The 27,815-nt window shown below is 41.6% G+C and overlaps 1 protein-coding gene across 9 annotated transcripts in view; it reads right to left on the reverse strand.

Annotated features, from left to right (window-relative positions):
- G3BP2 (G3BP stress granule assembly factor 2) overlaps positions 1-27,815 on the reverse strand; it is a 90,350-nt gene that overhangs the window by 15,878 nt on the left and 46,657 nt on the right. For 4 of the 9 annotated variants that reach the window (XM_005666759.3, XM_021101452.1, XM_021101451.1 and 1 more), the window contains one exon: positions 1,717-1,835. In XM_005666759.3, the coding sequence (XP_005666816.1) occupies positions 1,717-1,811 (95 nt within the window). In that variant the 5' untranslated portion in view covers positions 1,812-1,835. Of the gene's footprint in view, positions 1-1,716; positions 1,836-5,443; positions 5,580-13,225; positions 13,391-13,416; positions 13,763-13,790; positions 14,005-27,815 lie in introns of those variants that run through there. The other 5 variants (XM_013978783.2, XM_013978782.2, XM_003356980.4 and 2 more) reach the window with 5 other exon arrangements.

The following is a 27,815-nucleotide window of genomic DNA, read 5'->3' on the forward strand; positions in this document are numbered from 1 at the left end:
AATCAGCCACTGTTTAGCACTCTACTCAAGAGTTTGAAATGATTACTAATTCAAAGGCTTAGTTAAAAGTTTAGATTAAAATTAACTGAAATACTGGAGTTCCCTTTGTAGCTCATCAGTTAACGAACCCAACTAGCATCCATGAGGATTCAGGTTCGATCCCTAGCCTCGCTCAGTGGGCTAAGGATCTGGCATTGCCGTGAGCTGTGGTGTAGGTTGCAGACACAGCTCTGATCCTGCGTTGCTATGGCTCTGGTGTAGGCTGGCGTCTACAGCTCCATTCAACCCCTAGCCTGGGAACCTCTATAAGCTGTGGATGAGGCCCTAAAAGACAAAAGACAAAAAAAATAAAAAATAAAAAAAAAAATAAACTCATCAAAGTGACATATCTATCAGGTGGTGCAGCTGGCTCCAGAGTCCATGCTTTCAACCACTACCCACATATTTAAGTTTACACTATTTTCCCTCATGTTCTAATGGCAAGCATGTAAATAGCTATCATTTTTGTGGAGGATAATCTGGGTCTAAGAATGTTTGAGAAAAGCCTTAGAGATGATCTTATCTTTCACTTAATTCTACTTTTGGAACTTATCCTAAGAAAACAACTATAAAGGTACCTAAACATGTATGTGTAAGGATATTCACCAGTGTTAAATAAATTTTCATTACTAAAAAATCTGTTACATAAGCTAATAAGTATAAAACAGAAGTTTGTATTGTTACCTGAAATGATGGCGGAAAGCCTTATTTTTTCTTGCTAAAAAACAACCGAACATGCAAATACATACACAGTAAAGACTAAAAATTTCAGATAATGAAAGGCTTTATTAATCCCATTCTCCTTCAAACTCATACACACTGTCAACAAGAATATCTTTAATTTTATAATTAGAAAAATGTACAGGTATTCACTTTGAATTTTTTGGAGGATGGGGATGGGGTTTGTTTAATTGTCTTCCAGAATAACACAGAGATTACACACATGTTAAACAATGGAGGAGGGCATAATGCAAAATCTAACTTTAGAATGCCCAGTAAGGTTATAAAGAGAACCTATAAATAAAAGGATAAGGTCTTTTAAGAGTCTTTCCCACATGATGTGGCAATGATTATTTATCCTTAGCTCTCTTAGTTACTGTGTTCTACAACAAATGTTCGCAAAGACTAATCCTTACAAAAGTCTCACTCGTATCTCACCTGCTCTGGGAAGAACCATCTGAGGAAAAAAATAAGCTTACAGATATCCAACTCTTGCCATAGTAAGCAAGGCTACTATTGCTGTTTTATCAATGAATACTATTTTGCAGATCAATCAGAAGGAATTTTCACAAGTATAATCACTTAATTGATCCATTTCCTAACACTGCTGCAGAAAAAAACCCAAAAACTTAAGCCTGTGATTTCAATCAAGATCAGAACCTATTAGCTGGCCAAGCCTGTTATTTTTTTTAATGAAATATAAAATACCAGAGTATTGCATGTATGTGTGTAGATATGAATGTGTTATATAACGGGATATGATATGAATTATTTTTCTTTCTGTGGATTTCAGTAAAAAAAAAACTTGAAAGACTGGTTTTAAGCCATCACACTGCTAAAATATTGGGTACGGTCTGCAAAGATACTTAAGGACGTGATGAGCAAAGGCAAAACATATAGTCACATTCAAGAAAATAAAACTAAATAAAAATACTAAATAATCCAATTAGAATTTACCTGTGCAAATACTCTGGAGCTTTATTCAGCAAAGTATAATATTGCCTCACAAACTCCCGCCCTACAAGCAGCGGACTGGGCTTCTCCATAACCATTTCTTTGCTGCGCTATGTCAAATGCTAAGGGAACAAACACAAGAATAATCATCATTAGCCACTCAAATGAAAATATCATTTGTTAAAAAGTAGCTACAAAAGCAAATGATAAATTCCCAACCAACTAGAGATAAACTCCAACATTTGCCATCTCCTCTTCATCTTATTTCTTGATCTCCCTTATCCCTCAACAAAGGGCGAAGGAGCATAGTTCTTATCCAAATTCTCAAGAGAGTACAGTGCTGTCTTGACTAGAACACCATAATAAGGTCTTTTCACGCACAGGATCTTTTTCCTTTGGGGACCATAATCTCCTACATTCTTGGAATCCAATGATTTGTTTTGGAAGGCTTGGCATTGTACACAAGTCAGGACTTGGAGATCACATTTATCATGGACAGTACTGACTTTTGTCTTCTTTGTACGCTCTCCAATTCTAAGGAGTAATTTCACTGTTTTCAAAATGATAATAATCATTTAAAAATCAGCAATAACCTCAATACTCAGAAAATAGCTTTATACATTTGGTGCATGTCTTTCCAAACTTTCTATTAATTCTTTAACTACAAGCCAGGCACTGCCTATAGGGATACCCTAGAGAACAAGGTACTCTAGCCCTCAGGAATTTATAACCTGTCACAGAATATAAACAAGCAAGCAGGGAACAGAGTGGGTTAGGTGCTATGATAAAGCACCTCTAAGCCCAAAATCTCAAAGATAAAGTCAAGAAAAACAAGCACAAAATAAAAATAGAAATACAACCTTTCATCATTTCAAGTAAATGATTTAGGAGTTCTCATTGTGGCTCAGCAGTAACAAACCTGACTAGTATCCATGAGGAAGTAGGTTCGATCCCTGGCCTTGCTCAGTGGGTTAAGGATCTGGCATTGCCGTGAGCTGTGGTGGGAATTAAGAAATCTGGCAAAAAGTAAGCTGTTTCTAATGCCTCAGGGGATGGTGACCTCGATTACTGTTTAAACATTCGAATTTTCTTCTATAACATCTGCTGCCACCTACAGCTAGAATAAAGTGTTGTCTTACACCATGTAGCACATCTAACACTAATAAACTTTGTAAAAAAGAAAAAAAAACCCTTCATACAGTGGCTTATCTCTTCAGTTCTTCACCCTTAGCCATTTCTAGATTAGTTGTGAGGTCAGAGTAAACCCAGCCCAGAATTCTGCCAGTATCTTCAGTCTTTGTTCCACCTACCATTAAACCACCTCCTTTTCTGTTTTGTTTTGAAGTTAATTCACAATGCAGAATCAGATACTGTCATTTAGTGCAATTAGTTTCCCTCAAACCTAAACACTCCCAACAATAAGGACTCACAAATCTTAATGCATAAAAGCATTCTAAATTTGCTACATTTAAAGTAGTGAAGCTATGGCATTCCCGTTGTGGGTCAGTGGTTAACGAATCCTTGAGGTTGTGGATTCAATCCCTGGCCCTGCTCAATGGGTTAAGGATCCGGCGTTGCCATGAACTGTGGTGTACGTCGCAGAGGCAGCTTGGATCTGACGTTGCTATGGCTGTGACATAGGCCAGCAGCTGTAGCTCCAATTCGACTCCTAGCCTAGGAACTTCTATATGCCACACTTGCGGCTAAAAAGAAAAAAAAAAAAGAAAAAAAGAAAGGGCAAAGTACACTGGAGTTATTCTAACCTAGTTCAGGAGAGGCTTAACATTGCCCACCCACCTCCAGTCATTACAGTTGATGGCTATGACATAATCAATTTAGATCTGAGAGACAAAGGAGATGGAGGTTAACTTTTACCTGATTATCACTCAATAAATCATTATTTATTCAAAAGAGGTAACTTGAAAAGTGAGGAATAAGGCAATGCTAATCTGCCAAAAGCCTAAACAAATACCTATACATAAAAGGCTACAGAGAGTCTGTTTTGGTTTTTTTTTTGTTTTTTGTTTTTGGCTGGGACCTACACTGCAGCTTGCAGCAACATTGGATCCTTAATCCACCAGGCAAGGTCAGGGATCAAACCCACATCCTCAAGACTATGTTGGGTTCTTAACCCACCAAGCCACAATGGGAACTCCAGATCTTGATTTCTTAATTTACAAATTAAGGCTAGGGGTCTAATAGGAGCCGAGCCGTAGCCACCAGCCTACGCCAGAGCCACAGCAACGCCAGATCCAAGCTGAGTCTGCGATCTACCCCACAGCTCACGGCAACGCCAGATCATTATTAACCCACTGAGCAATGCCAGGGATCGAACCTGTGACCTCATGGTTCCTAGTTGGATTCGTTAACCACTGCACCACGACGGGAACTCCTGATTTCCCTTACTATTTACAGAGACTCAACTACTTCACTAGTCATTCACCAACTGCCCTAATTTCTATGTATCTTCATCAATATTCTTTTATCTACTCCTGCCTCTTAAAAAAGTTATCAGCCTCTTTTCCTTCCTTGAATAAAACTTCAGCTTTTAGGTAAGTACTTAAGGGTTTTTATTTGTTTGCTCTTTAGTTAAAAATTCAGTGAGAAGTTCCCATTGTGGCTCAGTGGGCTACAAAAACCCAACTATCAATGTGGATGCGGCTTCCATCCCTGGCCTCATGCTGTGGTTAAGAGCTGGCATTGCTGTGGCTGCGGTGTAGGCCTGCAGCTGCAGCTGCAGCTTCAAATGGATCCCTGGCCTGTAAACTTTCCTACGTCACAGGTGCGGCCTTAAAACGGGGCGGGGGGGGGGGGGAAATAAACAGTGAATTACTAATATAATGGGCCCTACCCCAAAGGCAAACAATTAAAGGCTACATTAATATGGATGTAATGTCTACAATGAGCTGACAGTTATGTTCCAAATTGCACAAGTTAAATTCTAACTGAACAGTCAATGGAAATGACAAGAAGGAAGATTTAGCTTCAATACAATGCAAAAATAACCAGAATAGAACTACTTCATGAATAGCCAGTCACTGCAGGTGTTTATTCCAGAGACTAACTGAACGACTTAGCAGAAATGTACTAAAATAATCATACATCCAGAAATGCACTCATTTGGACCCAGCTAACAGTGTTCCCCAGAAGATCTTTCCTGATCCCTGAATAGAATGTAATTGTCTTTCCCTTGAATTCTCAAAGTACTCTGAGCCTTTATCATGGCACTTTATTAATCATATTCTTAGCTAAATTACAAACTACACATCCAACTTAGCCTTCCCCTTCCCTACTCCACTCTCAAATTCTATAATCTAAGCTTTCCCGTGAATATAATTCTTTGGAAAGTCACAATTCTCAAAAGTCCAATGACCTCAGTCTTTTACCTGTCTGCATTAGGGCTATTGATCACCTCCTCCCTAATGCTTCTAGATTTCTACCATGAAGCAATTTTCCTTCTTGTCAAAATGCCTAAGTCCTAAAGGTCTGTCTTCTAATGTGCCAATTTCAGATTGTCAATCGGCTTGAGCTCCCTATCTATCTAAATTTACATGTAGTCTCTGACATAAACTCAAATTACACATTTTTAAGCCCCTGCTCAGTACCCAAACACAACTTCACAGGCAACCCAACATATGTACCCTTTCCCATGCAGAAAAGGCAGTTCCCTTATTTCTGTTAATGGTGCCGCCTTTTACTTTGCTTGAAAGCTCAGTCCTCAGTGACTTACCCTCTTTCAGCTCAAACTGTGAAATCCTGACAACTTAAAAATCTCTTGGAATTTGTCCTTTCTTTCCCACTTAATTCAGATCCTTTCAGTTCTTCCTCAACAGACTTCCAAACTTCTTTATCACGTACAGCATATACTGTATACAGTAAAATCCAAACACTTGCTTTAGTTTGAGGTATAAGGCCTTCCACAGAAATCCAGTCTGACATACAAAGCCCTAATCAGTATTTCAAATTTATCTTCCACTGCATCTCTAAGTATATTATACCACATAGCATCATTCCCTGACCTTGCAATTTTCATTGCCTAGGCCATTGTCTTACTTTATTCAACACAGGCTGGGTAAATAGGTGATACAACACAAATTCATTCAACAGTCATTGAATACCTACTATATATGTGCCATAAACTATGCAAAAAAAAAAAGCAAAGATGAACATAACAGACTTGATCCACTGCTCCAAAGAAATTTAAAATCCAATGGGAGACAGAATTCCTAAACAATTATCTAATGTGATAAATGCTACAACCCTACCACAAAGAATGTACCATTTGAATTAGAACAGTAGAAATCTGACATGCAAAAAATGAGGGAGTATTCCAAGCTGGAGTTAAAAGAAAAAAACTTTTAGGCGATGATTATCTATCTCCTCAAAACCACCAAATACTCTCTCGTGCACTTTTCAGAAAGCTACTCAAGGTCTTATTCCAACCCTAGCTGGCTTTCTTAGCTGGGTCCCTCAGGCAGGATTAATCAATTCTTCCTAATATTACATACACCATCTTTAGCTCTTCATATTAATACATTTAGTCCTAGTAATGTGTGCATGTGTGCACTGGCACACCCCCTTCTCCTGTATGGAAGATTCTTTAATGCTGAGCAGTGTTATGCTTCCAGCAGAAGTTCCAGAGACATTCTTTGCAGCCTCTACCATTACTTTGTACACGTGAGGATTAAAAAATTTTGTTGAAAAAACCTGTGATACTAAAGGTCTCTTAAGAGAAGGAGCCTACTGGAGTTCCCGTTGTGGCGCAGTGGAAACGAATCCGACTAGGAACCATGAGGTTTCGGGTTCGATCCCTGGCCTTGCTCAGTGGGTTAAGGATCCAGTGTGGCCATAAACTGTGATGTAGGTCATAGATGAGGCTCGGATCCTGCGTTGCTCTGACTGTGATGTAGGCCAGCAGCTGTAGCTCTGACTTGACCCCTAGCCTAGGTCAAGGTGTGGCCCTAAAAATCAAGAGAAGTAGCTTACCAAAATAAAAAGGTATTTCAATAGATAATGGATAAAGCTGCTATGAGAGATTAATGTACAACATGATGAATATAATTAACCCTGAGTATGTTATACATGTAAAGTTAAGAGGGTAAATCCAGAGAGGTCTCATCACAAAAAATTTTCACAAAATTTTTTGTTTTTGCATCTATGAGATGATGTTCAAAAACTTGTGATAATCATTTCATAATGTAAGGCAAAACATATATGTACACAAACATATGACACTGTATGTAAATTATAGCTCAATAAAACTGGAAATTTTTAAAAGATACTAATTAATAAATCATTAATCATGTAATTTCAAAATATATTAAGGTCAATCTTCTACACCCTAGTTCTTATTTATATATAAATATATGTATGTGTACATAAACATTTAACATGAATAGATACTATTGCAATATAAAGTTAAAAGTTCTGAGATTAAGGTCCAAACAAAACACCTATAGCAGCTTTAGCACAAATAATTTTAAGAATTTTTAGAGATAAATTCCACAAATCTTAGCAAGACAGGAGACCCACATAACACTTGATATTTTCAAAGGTACCAAAGTAATTCTGTCTTTTCAACCAAATAACAGTGGAACAACTTAATATCCACAAATTAAAAACAAAAAGAACTGTGACTCCTATTTTGTGCCATGTACAAAAATTACCTTGAAATCAACCATGGATCTACAAGTAAAACCTAACTCTAGGCTCCTAGCAAAAAGCATAGGAAAAAACCGTATTAGCCTTAGGTTAACTAAAGCTTTCAATTAAGACCCAAAAAGAACAATTCTTTTGCCTCTCCCCCTTTTTGGTCTTTTTGGGCCGCACCCTTGGCATACGGAGGTTCCCAGGCCTATGCCTTAGCCACAGCAACTCATGGATGCTCGTCCGGTTCGTTGTTAACCGCTGAGCCACGACAGGAACTCCAGAGCAATTTTTAAAAAACTGACAAATTAGACTTACATTAAAATGTAAAACGTTCACTGTACTTAAAGTTATCGTTAAGAAAATGAAAAGAAAGAGTTCCCGTCGTGGCTCAATGGTTAACGAATCTGACTAGGAACCATGAGGTTGCGGGTTCGATCCCTGGCCTTGCTCAGTGGGTTAAGGATCTGGCATTGCTGGGAGCTGTGGAGGAGGTCACAGACGAGGCTCGGATCCCACATTGCTGTGGCTCTGGCTTAGGCTGATGGCTACAGCTACAATTGGACCGCTAGCCTGGGAACCTCCATATTCCGAGGGAGCGGCCCTAGAAAAGGCAAAAAGACAAAAAAACAAAAACAAACAAGACTTGTAGCATACATACCTAGCAAAGGACTTGTATTCATAAGATAGACCTCTTCTAACAAAAAAAGAAAGAAAGAAAGAAATCCAATCATTTTTTAAGGACCTCACCCATGACCCCCAGGCTAGGGGTCTAATCAGAGCTACAGCTGCCAGAGCCACAGCAATGCTGGAACCAAGCCGTCTGCAACTTACACCACAGCTCATGGCAATGCCAGATCCCTGATCCACTGAGCAAGGCCAGGGTTCAAAATTGCGTCCTCATGGATACTGGTTGGGTTCTTTACTGCTGAGCCACAGTGGGAACTCCAAGAAATCAATTTTATGTTTTTATTTTTTTTTTCTTTTTAGGGCCACACCTGCAGCACATGGAAGTTCCCAGGTCAGGGGTCGAATTGGAGCTGCAGCTGCCATCCTATGCCACAGCCACGGCCATACCAGATATGAGCCACATCTGTGTACCTACACCACAGCTTGTGGTGATACCAGATCCTTAACCCACTGAGCCACAATAGGAACTCCAAGAAATCCAATATTAAATGGGCAATAGATCTGAATATATACTCTATGGGCAAAAGATCTGAATACACACTCTATACCAAGATATACAGATTGCAAATAAAGATGAAAAAATGCTCAGCATCACTAATGATTGAAAAAAATCCAAATTAAACAATGAAGTCCTACTCTATAGCACAGGGAGCTATTCAATATCCTGTGATGATAAACCACAATAAATATATATATGTATGCATAACTGAGTCATTTTGTTGTACAGCAGAAATTAACACAACACTGTAAATCAACTACACGTCAATAAAATAATTAAAAGAAAGCAAAAAAGGGCAAATTGAAACCATGATGATATGCCATTAAATACCTTCAAAAATAGCAAACATTAAAATCTAAAAATACTAAGTAACTGCAAAGATGGGAAAAATTGGTAGGAACAAAAAATGGTAGTTACTTTGGAAAACAGTATGGCAGTAAGGTTATGATTTCAATAATGTAAAGGCAATGTAGGTACTTGGGCAAGAAAATGAACTTAATCTCTTACATCTACTACAGCAAAATAATTATTAGAGCAAATTACACAGAAATGACAAGGTTATCTTAATGAAATAATTTTGGGTTCCATTAGTTCTTTTTTAATCGTAGGGACCTCTGAAATGGCATCTCCATTCTCTAATCAGTAACAAAATTGGCTACATCTACATATGATCACATAACCTAATTATACGAAACTTAAAAACACCTGGCAGGAACCACCACTACTAAGTATCAAAAGGTTCCCTTCATGACTCAGCAGTGAACACCTAACTAGGATCCATGAGGATGTGGGTTCGATCGCTGGCCCCGCTCAGTGGGTTAAGGATTCAGCATTGTCGTGAGCTGTGGTGAGGTCGCAGATTTGGCTTGGATCCCACATTGCTGTGGCTATGGCTGACAGCTACAGCTCTGATTCGACCCCTAGCCTGGGAACTTCCATGTGCCGTGGGTGCAGCCCTAAAAAGCAGAAAACCAAACCAAACCAAAACCCAACCAAAAATTCACTCTTCAAGGAACCTGGAATGTTCTGACTGCCATATATAACAAGCGATGAGAATTTTGGTGACTATTTCAGTGTAGGCCTACAGCGGCAGCTCTCACTGGACCCCTAGCCTGGGAACCTCTATATGCCACAGGTGCAGCCCTAAAAAGACAAAAAGAAAGAAAAACTGCTAATAAGGCAAGACACCCAGAGTTCCCTGGTGGCACAGGGGATCCTCTGGCATTGTCACTGTGTGGCTTGAGTTCAATCCTTGGCTTGGGAACTTCTACATGCAGAATGGACCAAAAAAAAAAAAGTCAAGACATCATGTTGTCTTAAAAAAAAAAAAAAAAAAAAAATCAAGAAACTGAAACAAAATGACTCTTTGAAAAACAGAACACGTACAAAAATAATTTTTCAGTAAGGTAAATTTAGATGTAGGACTTTACCTTGCTTTTTATAAAAATAAGATCCTGGAGTTCTGGTTGTGGCTCAGCAGAAAGGAACCGGACTAGTAGTATCCATGAGGATGCGGGTTCGATCCCTGGCCTTAATCAGTGAGTTAAGGATCCAGCATTGCTGAGGGCTATGGTGTAGGTTGCAGACATGGCTCAGATCTGGTGTTGCTGTGGCTGTGGTGGAGGCCAGCAGCTGTAGCTCGGATTTGACCCTCTAGCCTGGGAATTTCTATATGCAGCACCTGAGGCCCTAAAAAAAATAATAAATAAAGAATAAGAGCCTAGTACCAGGATGCAATTCTCTTCACCAGAAGCTATGTTACCAATATATGTCTATGCTAGGACACAGCGTATCTCTGCTGTTGGATACTTACTCTGGCCCTTCCTCTCTAGAACCCCTCACTCGAGGTAGGCTTACAAGTCAGGCCCAGGCCCTTTCTCACTGAACCTCGGACTATAGCCATTCTCAATAACTAACCCCATATTAAAACCGAAACTTTTGGAAATTCCAGCTTTTTTTGTTGTTTGCTTAAAATGACTTTACCAATCAAAACAGCAACATTTATCTATTTAAAGCAGCGAACTTCAATTTGTTGTGGCATACCATAACAAAGAATCACACAGATCTAAGCACAAGTCATAGAAATCAATGATAAATGGTAGTTGTGGACTAAGCCTTTTCTTTCCTCAGGCCCCAAAGATAAGGAGCTAAGTTTTGAATTTCAAAAGCTTTTGCAAATTATCAAGCATTAAAGAAACATGCCGCCCCACAAAAATTAAAGCATGCATTTATATTATGCTTTAAAATTTAACAGATAACCTACACATTCCTTTATCTCCTTGAAATAGGGTGTTAGGTTCATTGACAGAAAATGAAACTATGTTCTGAGATAGCCTCAGGAAAGAAGTTCAAAGCCCCTCATTTACAGTTACAGAATCTGAAATCAGGTCTCCTGCCTCAAGTGATGTTTTCATTGCACCTGTTTAAAAACAGCTTTTGAAGAACAGCCAGGGATGCAAGAATATAAAAACAATTTTAAGTCCAACTGTTAACTTACTTGATAATGTAGGCAAGAGCTAAAAGGAGAAAACAGTAACATAAAAAGGAAATCCACAAGAGTCATCCCAACACAACTACAATGGTGTATCAATACAGGGTAAAATAAAAGATAAAAATAAGCTGAGGAACAGCCATCAAGAAACTGATTCTACTCCTTCTGAAGCCAGTCCAGGGTTCTGGGAGATAGAACCTGTTCGTTCTGTCGGCTCTAAAGTGTTGCCCTGTGGAGAGTAAGTCTCGGTCAAGTGAACTGTGCTGAATTTAATTACAGAAACACCTTTAAATTTGTACCTATCAAAATCAACCTTGAAAAGGAGTCATTCCTCACCTCCACACCCACTCAGTATATGTGGGAGAGTCTTATTTAAAGCAATCTAGGAAAGCATTTCAATCCTGATAATTTGTAGTCAATAGCCTAATTCCTCAGGACAAGGAAACTGTTAATTTAGACGCTACTCATTATTTATAGATCGGTATATAGATTCAGTAACTGACACCGAAATTTTCTCTCATAAATGAAATAGGGATAATGAACATATCCTACTACCTCTAGTGCCAATACTATTCAAACTAGAGTTGTCTGCTGCCAATTCAACTGCTCACCTGCTAATACTCACTTAATTTGACTATCCCACTTATAAAGACATTTTCTTGCCCTTCCCTATGTTTCTGATCCCCATCCATCCCACAAGCATTCTAGTTCTTTCCTCTTGCTACTTTTCCACCACTGACATATACTTCAGCTCCTGAATATTCACTAACCTGAACTCTAGAACAATTCAAATAGTAAGCAATCCATTTGAGGTCCTTATCCACCCTACGATTCCTTGATAACCTTTCAGAATTAAACAAGTCTCTAGAGATAAAAATCATAACACAAGGATACACATGACCAATCCTAAATATTCAAGAAAATGGGCAGATATCACCAAAGAAACAACACAATTCTGTTCTACCAAGTTCAAACTAATCATATCGTCTATTTTCTGAGACCAGGAATTTTGGATATCAAAAAGACCACTGGATACTAAAAAGGCCAAGTATTTACTCAGAAACTTAGTTCGCATGCCTAAGGCTATATTAACTGCCAAATATGGAGCTGGACTAGGAATTCCCATCTTCTTCCCCTCTAGCATACGGGGCTCCCTAACTGCAGTTAATGGTTCAAAGATCCAGGTACATGCAATGCTAAGGAAGACCAGCACGAAGTGTTAAAACCAGTATCTTAATATAAGTTAATATAACAATCATGAGGGAGGAAAGAGGGAACAACTTTGCTATTACTTCAGCTTCGGTGCACGTGTGTGTGCTTTTTGCTTGCGAGGAAAGATACTGCCCCTCCAAATAAAATCTGTTAAGAAATTGGGCACACCTTGGAAAGAAAACAATTGATCTATGCGGAAAATTGGAGATGCAAATCTATATACGCCCCAAAGCGGCTAGGGCCATCTTAAGAAATCCGCTTTTAGAGATGCAGGTAAAATTCGATCAGACTCAACTAACAAAATTAACACAATCTAGCGACGCTAGCTCCTCCCCTTCCCTATCTTTCCCACCCTCCCCAAGAAGAGATGGGACAAGAAGAAAAAACCCACTCCCCAAAGCACTGAAACATCTCTTCTATTCCTGGGTCAGTAAGAGATCTCCCGCATAGAAAGGGCAGGGAGAAGGCGTACGTTATATATAGATAGCCCCAGCTTCTGAACTCCTCGGGGATAAACCCGAAGGCGGTCAGAGACCGCGGAACACCAGGTACTGGGTAAGCAAAGCGGCGGCTGCCTTCAGACCCGGATTCTGTTTCCGCGCACAGAAATGGTGCCCGGAGGCCGCTACTTTCGCATCTGCGTCGCTTCAGCCTCCGCCGACACAGCCTCTTTTCCCCTCCCCACGGGCGGGGCGGCGACGGCCTCCCCGCTCCCAAGGAACCGGGAATAAGAGCCGCAGAAGCATCGGAGACCGAGCTGGTGGGTTCCGTACCGGAAAACATCTCGGGAAAGCCCACTCCCCCACTGCCCATCCGAAGCCTCCGTCAGCGCGCCTTTAGAAGCCGCTGCCTCCCGTTCCCCAGCTCGCCGCCTCATCCCCAACCAGCCCCGGCCCCACCTGTGCCCTCGCAGCCCCCTGTCCGCACGACGCGGGCCGGTCACCTCCCTTCCCACGCGGCCTCCCATCCCTCACCTAAGAGGAAAGGCCCGGCTTCTCGCTCGCACACACAGCGTAGGCAGCCGGCAAGAACAATGTCCCTCTCTGCCGCTGCACCTCCGACACCGGGGCACACGCACAGGACGGTTGCCTCGAGCCGCGGCGCGCGCCGGGAAGATCCCCTTCCGACCACCACACCGACTGCCCTTCCCGGCCCCCGTACACACCTCCAACTAACAGCGGCGGCGGGTACGTCGCGCGGAGGTCAGCGGGTGAGTCGCCGAGGACCGGCTGCAGCGGATTCTTCTCTCTCGCCGCCCCCTCCCTTCGACAAACCTCAAGCCTCGGAAGCCGGAGAGCCGCGAGCTCGTTCCCCTTACAACCACCTCTTCCCGGGCTCCAGGCGCTGCGGCGAGCGACAAGGAACACGGACGTCCCGCCCCCTTTGCCGCCGCCCCCTCTTATTGTTTTACCCCTGCCGAAAGGGCTGGGGAACCCCCCAGCACAGCTTCAGCCAATCACGCATCTCCTCCGCGAGCAGGACCCAACCTTCTCGCGTCCCTCTGCGGAGCACGCGCAGAACGCCGCCGCGCTCACGTACTCTCGCGCCCGGAAAGCCGGGGAACCGGAACCGGCCTGAAGCCTCGACGAGAGTCCGCTGATTTGACGTCACAAGGAGGCTGCCTTTCTCCTGCCCAGGGCTCCGGCCTCGTCGCCCTTTGAGATCGCGACCGAAGAGGCGCCCGGTCGCTGCAGCGTTGTGCCTTTTGTGCTGACTTTTGGAGACCGATCTGTCTGGTCCTTTTTGATTATTACTGTTAAGAACAAGGGAATTTAGTGATTTTTCTCTCTGCACTAGGTGTCTGCAGGTTGCTGCTCTGAGAGCTTAAAATGCAGCCGGTGGTTTCAGCTGGTGGCTCCCTAAATTCAGCCTAGGAAATGGTGAAAGGAAATGGAGAGTCTTAAACTCCACCGAGAAGATCAGGCCATTCAGACAAGCTCAGTGCAATATATATTATGGGGCCTACCGGGTGCCAAGTACTGGGATGTTATTTTTTAAAAAATATGACGTGGCCTCCACAGAGAAAAATCTGTTTCTTTGTGTGACTGTCAGTATTTAGGCCTTGCTAAATTCACACCAAGCATTTTACGTGCTAAAGCAGCTGAAAGGCTGAAATCCCAGGAGATATCAGGATTACAGCCTTGTCCTAGATCTAGGTCCAGACTTGGCCCCGGGGACATAGCTGGGAAAACACTAGATGTTGACTCTTGACCTTGATTCACGGAAAAAGCCAAACCTCCTAACAGTCAGGGAAGCCACTTTGCTCCTCCTTCTGCCAACGTTTCTCAGGGAGTATCAACACAGCCGAGGAATTTTGGAAGGGAGGACTGAGGAAATGGTGAAAGAGATAAAAGGCAATTAGGAAAGAAAAGAGAACACATTTATTAAATGCCTATGTATCAAACAAAATGAGGGCACGTATATTTCACCAATTTTCTTCACAATCCTATTAAAGCAATTTTAAGGTATTTTTCACAAGTGAAAAAACAGGTATACTGGGCAATGCCAACATATGAAACTCCAAAATTTACACTGCTTTTACCTTAGGCTGGTCAATCATTCAGTTACAAGCAAAATATACGAGCAGACTGTCACTTTTATGAGATGACCTTTGACATGAACTTCAACATGTTTTTCCTTAAAGCATCACAATATGTTACATGCAGATTGCCCTTCAAAGCTAATATTTAGGTACCATCCATTCTTCTACTTTGTTCAGTCCTCACAATAACCCTATAAAGTGGTTACTATTTTTATGCCCGTTTTACACATGAGGAAACAGAGGCTTAGGTAGGTCAAGTCATTTGCCCAAAGCCACAGTTACTACTCTGGTGGAGCTGGGACTCAAAACACAAGCAGTCTGCCTTCACACTCCATGCCCTTAACCACAAACTAGAGAATATTCTCACTGTATTAATAGTCACAACTTACCTCTTCTGTTGACTGACATTTCTATTATTTCCAGTTTGAAGCTCTTAGGCACAACCCTGCTATTCTTCTTTTATTCTTATTTTTTTTTAAATGTATGGCTCTATACAGAGCAAGTGGAAGTTGCCAGGCCAGGGACTGAATCTGAGCCACAGTTGTGACCTATGCCACAGCTGCAGCAATGCCAGATCCCTGAATCCACTGCGCCAGGTGGGTGATCCCAAGGCTCTGCAGCAGTCCAAGCCACTGCAGTCGGATTCTTATCCCACTGGACCATGGCAGGAACTCCAACACTTATTCTCCACCAGGTACAAAAATTTCTCTAGAACAGTGAGTCTCAGAAATTAACATGCATCAGAATAACCTGGAGAACTTGTTAAACAGACTGCTGGGCCCCACTCCCAGGGTTTTTGATTCAGCAAGTCTGTGTCGAAGCCTGAGAATCTGCATTCCTAACAAGTTCCCAAGTGCTTCTGCTGCTGCTCTAGGAACCACACTTTAAAAAAAAAAAAACCACTGGAGGAGTTCCCGTCGTGGCGCAGTGGTTAACGAATCCAACTAGGAACCATGAGGTTGCGGCTTCGATCCCTGCCCTTGCTCAGTGGGTTAACGATCCGGTGTTGCCGTGAGCTGTGGTGTAGGTTGCAGACGCGGCTCGGATCCTACGTTGCTGTGGCTCTGGCGTAGGCCATGTGGCTACAGCTCCGATTCGACCCCTAGCCTGGGAACCTCCATATGCTGCAGGAGCGGCCCAAGAAATGGCAAAAAGACAAAAAAAAAAAAAAAAAAAAGCACTGATCTGGAGTTCCCGTTGTGGCTCAGAGGTAATGAACCACATGAGGATCCATGAGGATGTGGGTTCGATCCCTGGCCTCACTTAGTGGGTTAAGGATCCAGTGTTGCCATGAGCTGTGGTATAGGTCCAAGATGGGGCTTGGATCCTGCATTCCTGTGGCTGTGGTGTAGGCTGGTAGCTGTAGCTCCTCTTCGATCCCTGACCTGGGAACTTCCTTATGCCATCGGTACAGCCCTAAAAAGACAAAAACCACTGATCTACACCATAGGTTGGCAAACTTACACTGCTAAGGACCAGACAGCAAATATTTTAAGTTTTGAGGGCCACAAATGGTCTCTGTTACATAGCCTACACACCTACTCCCTTTTTAAAAAGTCCTTTAAGAATGTAAAAGACATAGCTTATCTCTAAGGCCTATGTAAAAACAGGTCTCAGGCAACCCCTTGTAGCATATATATCAATAGATGGAATTCCTGGGAATAAAAGTTCTATCTTCGATTTTATTGAAAAACCCTGAACTTTTCCTTTTTTTGCTTTTTAGGGCTGCACCTGCAGCATATGGAGGTTCCCAGGCTAGGGGACGAATCAGAACTACAGCTGCCGGCCTACACCAAAGCCACAGCCACAGCCATGCAAGATCCCAGCCACATGTGCAACCTACACCACAGCTCACAGCAACACCGGATCCTTAACCCACTAGGCAAGGCCAGGGATTGAACCAGCATCCTCATGGGTACTTGTTGGGTTGATTTCCACTGCACCACAACACTCCAACCCCAAACTTTCCCTTAGTAGTTATTTTTCCTTCTGAAATGTCTCTCAAATCTTTCCATTCAGCCTCTCCATACTTAACAGCCTCTGCCCAAGTTCAGTCCCCTTTCAACTTTCAAGAATGATGGCAGTAGTCTCCTAACTAATCTCCCCGCCCTTCAAAGATAACCTCCTTGAAACAGTCCCTCCCCTAAAAGACAATAGGGCAGGGAGACCAGAATGAAGGTATTCATTCAGCAGCTCAGGCCAAAACCTTTTAGGTCACCCTTGACTCTGTTTTTCTCACACCACACAGCCAATCACCAGTAAATTTGTTTCCACTACCTTAACATTTACTCTAGATTAAACACTTCTCATCACTATCATTGCTATTATTGTCATCGTCCAGGTCACCATCACCTACTTCGAGAGAGCCTTTTACTTAGTTTTTTATTTTTATTTTTTGTCTTTGTAGGGCCGCACCAGAGACATATGGAAGTTCCCTGGCTAAGGGAGGAATTGGAGCTGTAGCCGCAGGCCTACGCCACAGCCACAGCAACGCCAGATCCCAGCTGCATCTGCCACCTACACCACAGCTCATGGCAACACGGGATCCTTAACCCACCAAGCAAGGCCAGGGGTCGAACCTGTGTCCTCATGGACACTAGTCAGATTCATTTCTGCTGAGCCACAACAGGAACTCCCCTTCTACTTAGTCTTGATGTTCCACCCTTATTCTGTTATAGTCTATTTTCCAAGCAACCAGATCCTTTACAGCTACAAATCAGATGACATTCTCAAAACCTTCCAAAAGCAATACAATAAAAGTGGTAGTCCTTAGCCATGGCTTGCAAGGCATCCCTAGTTTAGCCCTTACCTGTTACTTCCAGCTCTTTTCTTACCACTTTTTCCTACATTCCTCAGCTTTTCCTTTGATGTTTTGCATTCCCCACCCCAATGTGGGCCCCAGATGTGAACCTTTATCAAAAGTCTGTGAAAAATCAAAATAAACTGCATCTGCTGATCTCCCTAAATACTTACAGTGAAATCTCCCACTCAAGCATTCAAAAGGTGAGTTAGGCATGATTTTCCCCTTACAACCTACCCTTCATAGAATTTCAATTAACCGAATACTGCCTAAATGGTCTACTAGCTTGTCTAAGCTGTATTTAGTGGTTAGTTTGTATTCTCTATATATTATATAGTTCCTAGATTCTCTTCTAGGTTGTTTTCTATAAATAGCGTAACTCATATGGTAACCTACAGGTTGTCTGGCCGAGTGTCCACTTACTAATAGCTTATAGGATTCAATTCATTCATTCATTCACCACCATTGAGGGTCAAAGTATCAAGCAGAGCACCAAGCTCAGGATGAGGCAAAAATAAACAAAACATTATGTCTTCAGGGACCTGAGAGAGAGGAAAAGAGAAAAAGCAAGAGGAGAAAAAAAAAAAAAAATGTAAGAGAGGGAGAGACCCAGGAAAAGAGGGAGAGAATCAGATTAAGACAGGAAGGAGGCAGGGACAATAGAGGGAACTGTTCAATGACTCAACTCAATCCTGAATAGCAATTTGTACTTCTTCATAACCTTCAAGGAATTCCTGGAACTGTAATTTAACATCTGATATTTCCTCTCTCATGTACATCACACACATACAACCCCCCTCCCCCCCGTAAATTCCACAAAGGGATAGTCCTGTCCACCTCTGCAAAGCAGCAGTGGGTACTGGTACTGGCTTCCTAAACTGCTCCATCAACACCATGATGGAGCACTGTGAGAGCGGAGGGAGGGCACCGCGGTCTTCCTCCTGGGCTTCTGGTATTTTTGTTCTAACTTCTAGAACAGTATATGATCTGTTTATTTTTATTCTTTGTCTTTTTCTTTTGTTTTTTACAGCTGCACCTGCAGCATATGGAAGTTCCCAGGCTAGGGGTGGAATCGGAGCTGTAACTGCTGCCTACACCACAAGGGGAACGCCTTTATTACTTAATGATAATAATACTTTTTTTTGGAGTTCCTGTCATGGCACAGCGGAAATGAATCTGACTAGGAACCATGAGGTTTCGGGTTCGATCCCTGGCCGTGCTCAGTGGGTTAAGGATCTGGCGTTGCTGTGGCTGTGGTGTAGGTCAAAATGAGACTCAGATCCCGAGTTGCTGTGGCTGTGGTGTAGGCCGGCAGCTGTAGCTCTGATTTGACCCCTAGCCTGGGAACCTCCATATGCCACAGATGTGGCCCTAAAAAGCAAAATAATAATAAGCTTTTTTTTTTTGGCTTCGCCCATGACATGTGGAAGTTCTCAGGCTAGACACTGAACCAGAGCCACTGTAGTGACAATGCTGGATCCTTAACTGGTTGAGCCACCAGGGAATTCCAAATATTCATTTTTACACTGTGGATTTTCCCTTGCCTATAGTTTAGGCCACATCCCATATATTTTATTCACTACTATTCTAGTCTAAAAAGTTTGAAAGTATAGTATTTCTTCTTCGATTCCCCTATAGTCAAGACAGAGTTGATTGAGATTATCTAGGCAGTTTGGGATTTTAAACTTTATATTTTTACTTGTTTTAGTGCTTTGAGTCTGTGAGTGTGGCATGTACATTTCTGTGCTTGATGGAATTTGCTGAGATTTTCCTTCATGGCCTAATATAGGTACACGTTTTGTAAGTTGTCTATAAAACACTGGTTTGTTGAAATTTTCTATTACACTCTAATTTCTTTTTGTCTAATTGTTTTTACAGTACGTTTTAAATTTTATTTTGAAATAATTTCATAGATCCTGGAACGCTACAAAAACAATAAATGAATTCCCATCACCTACATTCCTCAAATGTTGGTTTTGTTTGTTTGTTTTGTTTTTTTAATGGCTGCACCCACTGCATATGGAAGTTCCCAGGCCAGGGACTGAATCCAAGCCACAGCTGATCTTTTTAACCCACTGCACCGGGCCAGTGACTGAACCTGCATCTCCACATCAACCCGAGCCGCTGCAGTCAGATTCCTAACTTACTGTGCCACATCTGGAACTCCCCCCAAATGTGAATATTTACTACATTGGCTTTATCATTCTCATTACGTCTCTCTTTTTCTCTCTGGCTTATCTCACGTAGGCTATCAATTCCTTGAGGACACATTTCAATTGTTTTTGCTTCATCCTGTGCTTGATACATTGACACTCAGTGGTGGCTACTGAACGAACAAATCTAGGAGTTTTTCAATCTTCTTTCATGATGTTGATATTTTTAAAGAATACAGGACAATTATTTTGAAGACAGCCCCTGATTTGGTAACCTCTGTTGTTCCCTGATATTTAGATCTAGGTTGTATATTTTTGGTAAAAATACTAGAGAAGAACTGTTCTGTCCTCAATACAATACATGGGAACATGTGGTGTCCAGGGGTCCTGGTACTGGGGAGTTTCACTTCATGTGATTAACACAGTGTCTGACAGAATTCTCCACTGCAGAGTTACTATTTTTCTCTTTATCATCAGTAAGTATCTTGTGTGGCCTGGTACTTTGAAATTATGTACATGTCCCATTTCTCATCCTACTTTCACGCACTGGTTTCTTTTGTTTTGTTTTGTCTCTTTAGGGCTACACCCGCAGCATAAGGAGGTTCCCAGGCTAGGGGTGGAATCGGAGCTGCAGCTGCCGGCCAACGCCACAGCTCACAGCAATGTCTGGTCCTTAACCCACTGAGCAAGGCCAGGGATTGAACCTGCGTTCTCATAGACACTAGTCAGATTCATTTCCGCTAGGCCATAATAGGAACTCCTGATTTTTTTTCATTTCCATCATTCTTTCCACATTAGCTGCAATTCTACTATGAGGAAAACCTTTTCTCCTTTCTTGTTTTTTGTTTTTGTTTTTGTTTTTCTTTTTCTTTTTAGGGCTGTACTCTCAGAAGGTGGAAATTCCCAGGCTGGGGGTCAAATTGGAGCTGCAGCTGCCAGCCTACACCACAGCCACAGCAACGTGGGATCCCCAACCCACTGATGGAGGACAGGGATAGAACCCACATCCTCATGGATACTAGTTGCATTCGTTTCTGCTGCACCACAACCGGAACTCCCTCCTTTCTCCTTTTTTAAAATTATTTTCTTTGCATTAGTGTGATCTCATGGATTCCTATTTGATCATCCAAATTACTATCAACATCTATTTTCATGTCACACTGTCCCCAATTTGGCCAGTGGAAGCCCCACCAAGTTAGCTCTCATGCATTATATATTTTAACTGTGCACTATTTGGCACATAAAAATGAACCCATATATCTTTTCAAAAACTGACAAGGGCCGAAGAGAAGAAAACAGTGAGTAGAAAAGAAATTTAGACGTATATAGGTGGCAAAAATGTGATTAACTAGATATGGGGAATAAAGGAGAAGTCTGGGATAGGATGTTTTGCTGGTTTTGTCTGAGTAACAAAAGAGCCACTGGTAATATTCGCTGAGAAGGGGAATACAACAGAACTTTGGTATTTTTCTATCCATACGCTTATATATAATATTATATTGCTACTTTTCCAATACTTTCTGATCTAATGCCACTTTATAAAGGTCTCTCTCCACTGAATCAAAAGAACCCCGTTCAAAACAGAACCCTATTAGACTGTTAGTAAGAATGTAAATGGTGCACCCACTTACAGTGGAAAACAGTATGGAGATTCCTCAGAAAACTAAAAATAGAATTACCATTTCATCCAGCAATCCCACCCCTGGGCATCTATCCAGAGAAAACCCTGACTCGAAAAGACACATGGGGAGTTCCCGTTGTGGCTCGTGGTTAACGAATCCGACTAGGAACCATGGGGTTGCAGGTTCGATCCCTGGCCGTGCTCAGTGGGTTAAGGATCTGGCGTTGCTGTAAGCTGTGGTGTGGGTTGCAGACGTGGCTCAGATCCCGCGTTGCTGTGGCTCTGGCGTAGGCTGGTGGCTACAGCTCCTATTGGACCCCTAGCCTGGGAACCTCCATATGCCGCAGGAGCGGCCCAAGAAATGGCAAAAAGACAATAAATAAATAAATAAAGTTCAAAAGGATGCAGAGTTATTTAAAAAAAAAAAAGAAAAAAGACACATGGGAGTTCCCGTCATGGCCTAGTGGTTAACGAATCCGACTAGGAACCATGAGGTTTCGGGTTCGGTCCCTGCCCTTGCTCAGTGGGTTAACGATCCGGCGTTGCTGTGAGCTGTGGTGTAGGTTGCAGACGCGGCTTGGATTTCGCGTTGCTGTGGCTCTGGCGTAGGCCGGTGGCTACAGCTCCGATTCGACCCCTAGCCTGGGAACCTCCATATGCCGCAGGAGCGGCCCAAGAAATGGCAAAAAGACAAAAAAAAAAAGGACACAATGAACTTCTTTTCAGAACAGATACTGCCTCACAGACTTTGAAAAACTTGTGGTTTCCAAATGAGACAGGTTGGGGGGCGAGGGGATGTACTGAGGGTTTGGAGTGGACATGCTATAAAATTTGGTTGTGATGATTGTTGTACACCTATAAATGTAACAAAATTCATTAAGTAATAATAATAAAAAAGGAACCTCATTCACTCTCCACCTTTCACCCTGTTCTACTTCTGTTAATAAGCACTTACTATTACCTTACATTGTATTTATTATCTGATGGTTTGTTTGTTTTTTTTACTTGTTGATCTCTCCAATAAACCAAGTTCCATAATGGTTCAGGTTTTGTCTGTTTTGTTCAATGGTATGTCTCTGCCACAAAGGAGACATTAAAAAATAATTAGTGAACAAATAAATGTGTGTGTGTGTGTGTGTGTGTGTGTGTGGAGAAAGAGTGGTAGGATCATTATTAAACCTCATTTTGTAGGATATTACTTTTTTCCCTGAGCAATATAAATGGACACCATTCCCTGTTAATACATGGTAGGTCTACTTAATTTTTTTTCAATGGTTATATGGATGAGGAATGACATCCTAAGCCTAGAGATAGTAAACTAAATTATAAAGAAAATTATAAGGATGTAATCAGTAAATACAAGCAATGTAATTGCACATTTCTGCCACAAATATGAATCAAAGGACTAATAAAACTTGATAAGAAATCAGTATAAGAACCTAATCAATAAACATGCGAAGTATGTCCCATTTATAGAAAAAAAAAAAGATCAGGCATTAGTTAAACATAAATGAAGATGTGTTACACAGAAACAATGGCAAACCATAAATAATCGAGTAAATATTTTAAAATGAAAATATCCAATATGTTAAAAAAAAAAGCTTCTTTGTACATTTCTATTGCAAGTAAATATTAATTCCTCTTCTTACAAAAGCAATTTGGCAAGATATATCAAAAGCTTTAAAATATTTGTACTTCTTGAGTCAATAATTCTACTTCTTGGAGTTCCTGTCGTGGCTCAGTGGCTAACGAATCCGAGTAGGAACCATGAGGTTACGGGTTTGATCCCTGGCCTTGCTCAGTGGGTTAAGGATCCGGCGTTTCCGTGAGCTGTGGTGTAGGTCGCAGGGGCGGCTCAGATCCCGAGTTGCTGAGGCTCTGGCGTAGGCCAGTGGCTACAGCTCTGACTAGACTCCTAGCCTGAGAACCTCCATATGCCGCGGGAGCGGCCCTAGAAAAGGCAAAGACAAAAAAATAAAAATAAAAAGATAATAATAATTCTACTTCCGAGTATTTATCCCTTTTAAGATATGCACCAAGAAATTCACTGTGATGTTATTATCATTTAAAAACTGGAGGCATCTTAAATATCCAATAATAGTCAAAAGTGAAAGAAACTATGACACAAATCCTTGACACATATATGTTGAAAGCAATGGATTCAAAGATTGAAGAATATATTTTATATGACATATTTCTATTTCAATCTTAAAACTATTTATGAATCAATCTTAAGTTTAAAATATAGTACTCAATTTTCTATTTAAGTAAGAGCATGTTTCATGTTTTTGGTCTACTTCAAGTTTTTCTGTGCCTCCTACTTTTCCACCGTCATGTTACTTTCACAATTAAAAAAAAATTGTTAAATATTTAAGCCATTGCCTTAGTGACTGAAGGAAGAGAAAGTTTTTAATTTTTCATTCTCTCAGCTTTGTTTCCCCTCTCATAACCTATAAACAAACATTTATATCATCTGAGTAGAAGCCAAATTAAGCCACCTGAAGATACAACTGGAAAAACAAAATAAATGAAATGAATAAAAGGAGAAGCCAGACAAATCAGACACAAATCTACCAACTGATGTTAATGAAGAAAAGATGCTGGGGAGTCCCCTTCATGGCTCAGTGGTCAATGAACCCAACTAGGATCCATGAATATGCAGGTTCCAGCCCTGGTCTTGCTCAGTAAGTTAAAGATCCGGCAATGCCATGAGCTGTGGTGTAGGTCGCAGACACAGCTCGGATCTGACGTTGTTGTGGCTGTGGTGTAGGCCGGCAGCTGTAGCTCTAATTTGACCCCTAGCCTGGGAACTTCCATATGCCAAGGGTGCAGCCCTAAAAACCAAAAAAAAAAAAAGATGCTGGTAGAAGCATCATGGAATGACTCTAGTGGGTTTTGTTTTTGTTTTTACCAAAAAAAAAAAAGGGAAGAGAATCAGATTCAATCACCATTAGCAGGTGAATTTCTTTTTTTTTTCTTTCTTTCTTTTTTTTTTTTTGGCTTTTTAGGGCTGCACCTTTGGCATATGGAGGTTCCCAGCCTAGGGGTCCAATCAGAGTTACAGCTGCCTGCCTTCGCCACGGCCACCACAATGCCGGAATTCTAGGGTCCCTTTCTATATTGGCCACTTTTTTTTTTTTTTTTTTTTTGACAGTACCCGTGGCATACAGAAGGTCCCAGGCCAGGGATCGAACCTGTGCCACAGCAGTGACGATGCTGGATTCTTAACCTACTAGGCCACCAGGGAACTCCTAAATTGGCCATTTTTTTGCCTTGTGCAAAAAAATCTGCTTTGCCAATTGCCTGTGAAACTGAAATGATAATGTGTTTGCAAGTGTTTAGAAAACTCTAAAATGTTATATACAACTGTAAGGTGTTACTTCAGAGCAGAGCAGTAAATACTGAAAAAGGCATCAGTTGAAAGCAGTTGATCACATATTTTTTTCAAGCACCAAACATGAAGTGCTGATGTTTACTGAGCATTTATACCAGGCATGGTTCAAATGTTTTACTTCTATTAACCTAATCTTTTTATATATATTTATGTTTATTTTATTTTTTGTCTTTTTGCCTTTTCTAGGGCTGCTCCCGCAGCACATGGAGGTTCCCAGGCTAGGGGTCTAAGCGGAGCTGTCACCACCCGCCTACGCCACAGCCACAGCAACATTGGATCTGAGCCGCATCTGCAAACTACGCCATAGCTCACTGCAACGCCGGATCCTTAACCCACTGAGCGAGGCCAGGGATCGAACCTGTGTCCTCATGGATGCTAGTCAGATTTGCTTCCGCTGTGCCACAAAGGGAACTCCAGCAGGTGAATTTTTAAAAACAGTAAAATTATTAGAAATATATTAACTGGAGTTCCCGTCGTGGCGCAGTGGTTAACGAATCCGACTAGGAACCATGAGGTTGCGGGTTTGATCCCTGCCCTTGCTCAGTGGGTTAAAGATCCTGCGTTGCCGTGAGCTGTGGTGTAGGTTGCAGACGCAGCTTGGATCCTGCGTTGCTGTGGCTCTGGCGTAGGCCAGTGGCTACAGCTCCGATTCGACCCCTAGCCTTGGAACCTCCATATGCCGCAGGAGCGGCCCAAAAAAATAGCAAAAAGACAAAAAAAAAAAAGAAATATATTAACTGATTCCTGATTTTATCATAGTTTTCAGCATAAAATACTTCTCTGACATTTTACTTTACAAAGCTTTTCCTCCGTACCCTCTCATTTGACTGTTTTCAACCTTACTGGATCTTAAATGATCAACCACTTTGATTCTCACCATTTGCTGATGAAGGAGGTGTGTATGGGATGACTTTATATGTTTAAGGACCACATGATCTACATATTTAAGGTAGGACCCAAAACTATGAAGAGTAGGCATTGGTAGGGAGCCAAATCCAAATCCTTAGGGATACTCATTTTTCTTAGTGTATCTTTATTCATCACAATGTTAACCTTTCAAGACTTACATAACATTTAACCTTTTGAGACACGCATAACAAATGTCTTGGGCTTCCCGCCAATTCAGTTAGTAAGGGCTCTGGAGCCAGGTTGCCTGGATTTGCATCCCAGCTTTATCTCATTACTTACTAGGTGTATTACCTGGGTGGATTTCCTTGGTATATTACTTTGGGCAGGATTCAGTGTTTCTCATCTGTAAGGTAGGGACAAAAATATCTACCCTATTAAGGTCCTGTAAAGATTAGGTTAATGGGAGTTCCCGTCATGGCGCAGTGATTAATGAATCCGACTAGGAACCATGAGGCTGAGGCCTTGCTCAGTGGGTTAAGGATCCGGCGTTGCAGTGAGCTATGGCGTAGTTTGCAGATGCGGCTCAGATCCAATGTTGCTGTGGCTGTGGCGTAGGCGGGTGGTGACAGCTCCGCTTAGACCCCTAGCCTGGGAACCTCCATGTGCTGCGGGAGCAGCCCTAGAAAAGGCAAAAAGACAAAAAATAAAATAAACATAAATATATATAAAAAGATTAGGTTAATAGAAGTAAAACATTTGAACCATGCCTGGTATAAATGCTCAGTAAACATCAGCACTTCATGTTTGGTGCTTGAAAAAAATATGTGATCAACTGCTTTCAACTGATGCCTTTTTCAGTATTTACTGCTCTGCTCTGAAGTAACACCTTACAGTTGTATATAACATTTTAGAGTTTTCTAAACACTTGCAAACACATTATCATTTCAGTTTCACAGGCAATTGGCAAAGCAGATTTTTTTGCACAAGGCAAAAAAATGGCCAATTTAGGAGTTCCCTGGTGGCCTAGTAGGTTAAGAATCCAGCATCGTCACTGCTGTGGCACAGGTTCGATCCCTGGCCTGGGACCTTCTGTATGCCACGGGTACTGTCAAAAAAAAAAAAAAAAAAAAAGTGGCCAATATAGAAAGGGACCCTAGAATTCCCCATGGCTCATGCCACTCTACTACTCTACTACATCCCACCAATAAATGATGAACTTCCTTAGCCTTGCAGCAAGCATTCCTAATTGAAAACCTGTTACTGAGAATTTCAGGGTCTCTTGCTACAGTGGGCTCCTGTACAAAGCTTTCTGATGCAAAGAGAAACGTATTCTGGTGAGTAGGATGAACTCATTCCTTTTATTTATTTTTTATTTTTTTTAGGTTTGCCTTTTTTAAATTACTTAATAAATTTTATTACATTTATAGGTGTACAACAATCTTCACAACCAAATTTTACAGCATTTTCATCCCAAACCCTCAGTGCATCCCCCAACCTCCCAACCTGTGTTATTTGGAAACCATAAGTTTTTCAAAGTCTGTGAGTCAGTATCCGTTCGGCAAAGAAGTTCATTGTCTCTTTCTTTTAGATACCACTAACTCATTCCTTTTAGAAGAGGAAGGGAAAAAGATCATTATGGCCTGAGAAAAGAATCAAACGTTCATTTCTCCTGAAATCTTTCCATCCGTTATCTTTGTAAAATGGGGATAGGTTAGGGTTTAAAGAGATGTTCTTCCTCTCTGTCTGGGCATTGTATGTGAAAACGTCACACATCCAGAAAGGTGTATAAAATACTCCCACAGCCTGCCCATTGGTTGTTAAATACATAATGTAAATAAATGAGTGACTGCTATAGGTGGTGGATTTTAGCTATGAAGCTGGTTTTGATCATATCTATTAAAGTCTTCAAGTAGAGGAGATTCTAAAAGCTACCAAGCTTGAGAGAATAAAGGTTGCAAACACTGAGGTTACTTCTCCAGAATTTAGGAATAAAAATCTCAATCAAAAATCAACACCCAAGAATTCCCGTTGGGGCTCAGTGGGTTAAGAACCAAACATGGTGTCCGTGAGGCTGTGGGTTCGATCCCTGGCCTCGCTCAGTGGGTTAAGGATCAGGTGTTGTCATGAGCTGCGGTGTTGGTTCCAGATGCGGCTTGGATCTGGCGTTGCTGTGGCTGTGGCATAGGCCAGCAGGTGCAGCTCTGA

This window comes from Sus scrofa, chromosome 8, assembly GCF_000003025.6.
Source record: "Sus scrofa isolate TJ Tabasco breed Duroc chromosome 8, Sscrofa11.1, whole genome shotgun sequence".
Lineage (NCBI taxonomy): Eukaryota > Metazoa > Chordata > Mammalia > Artiodactyla > Suidae > Sus > Sus scrofa.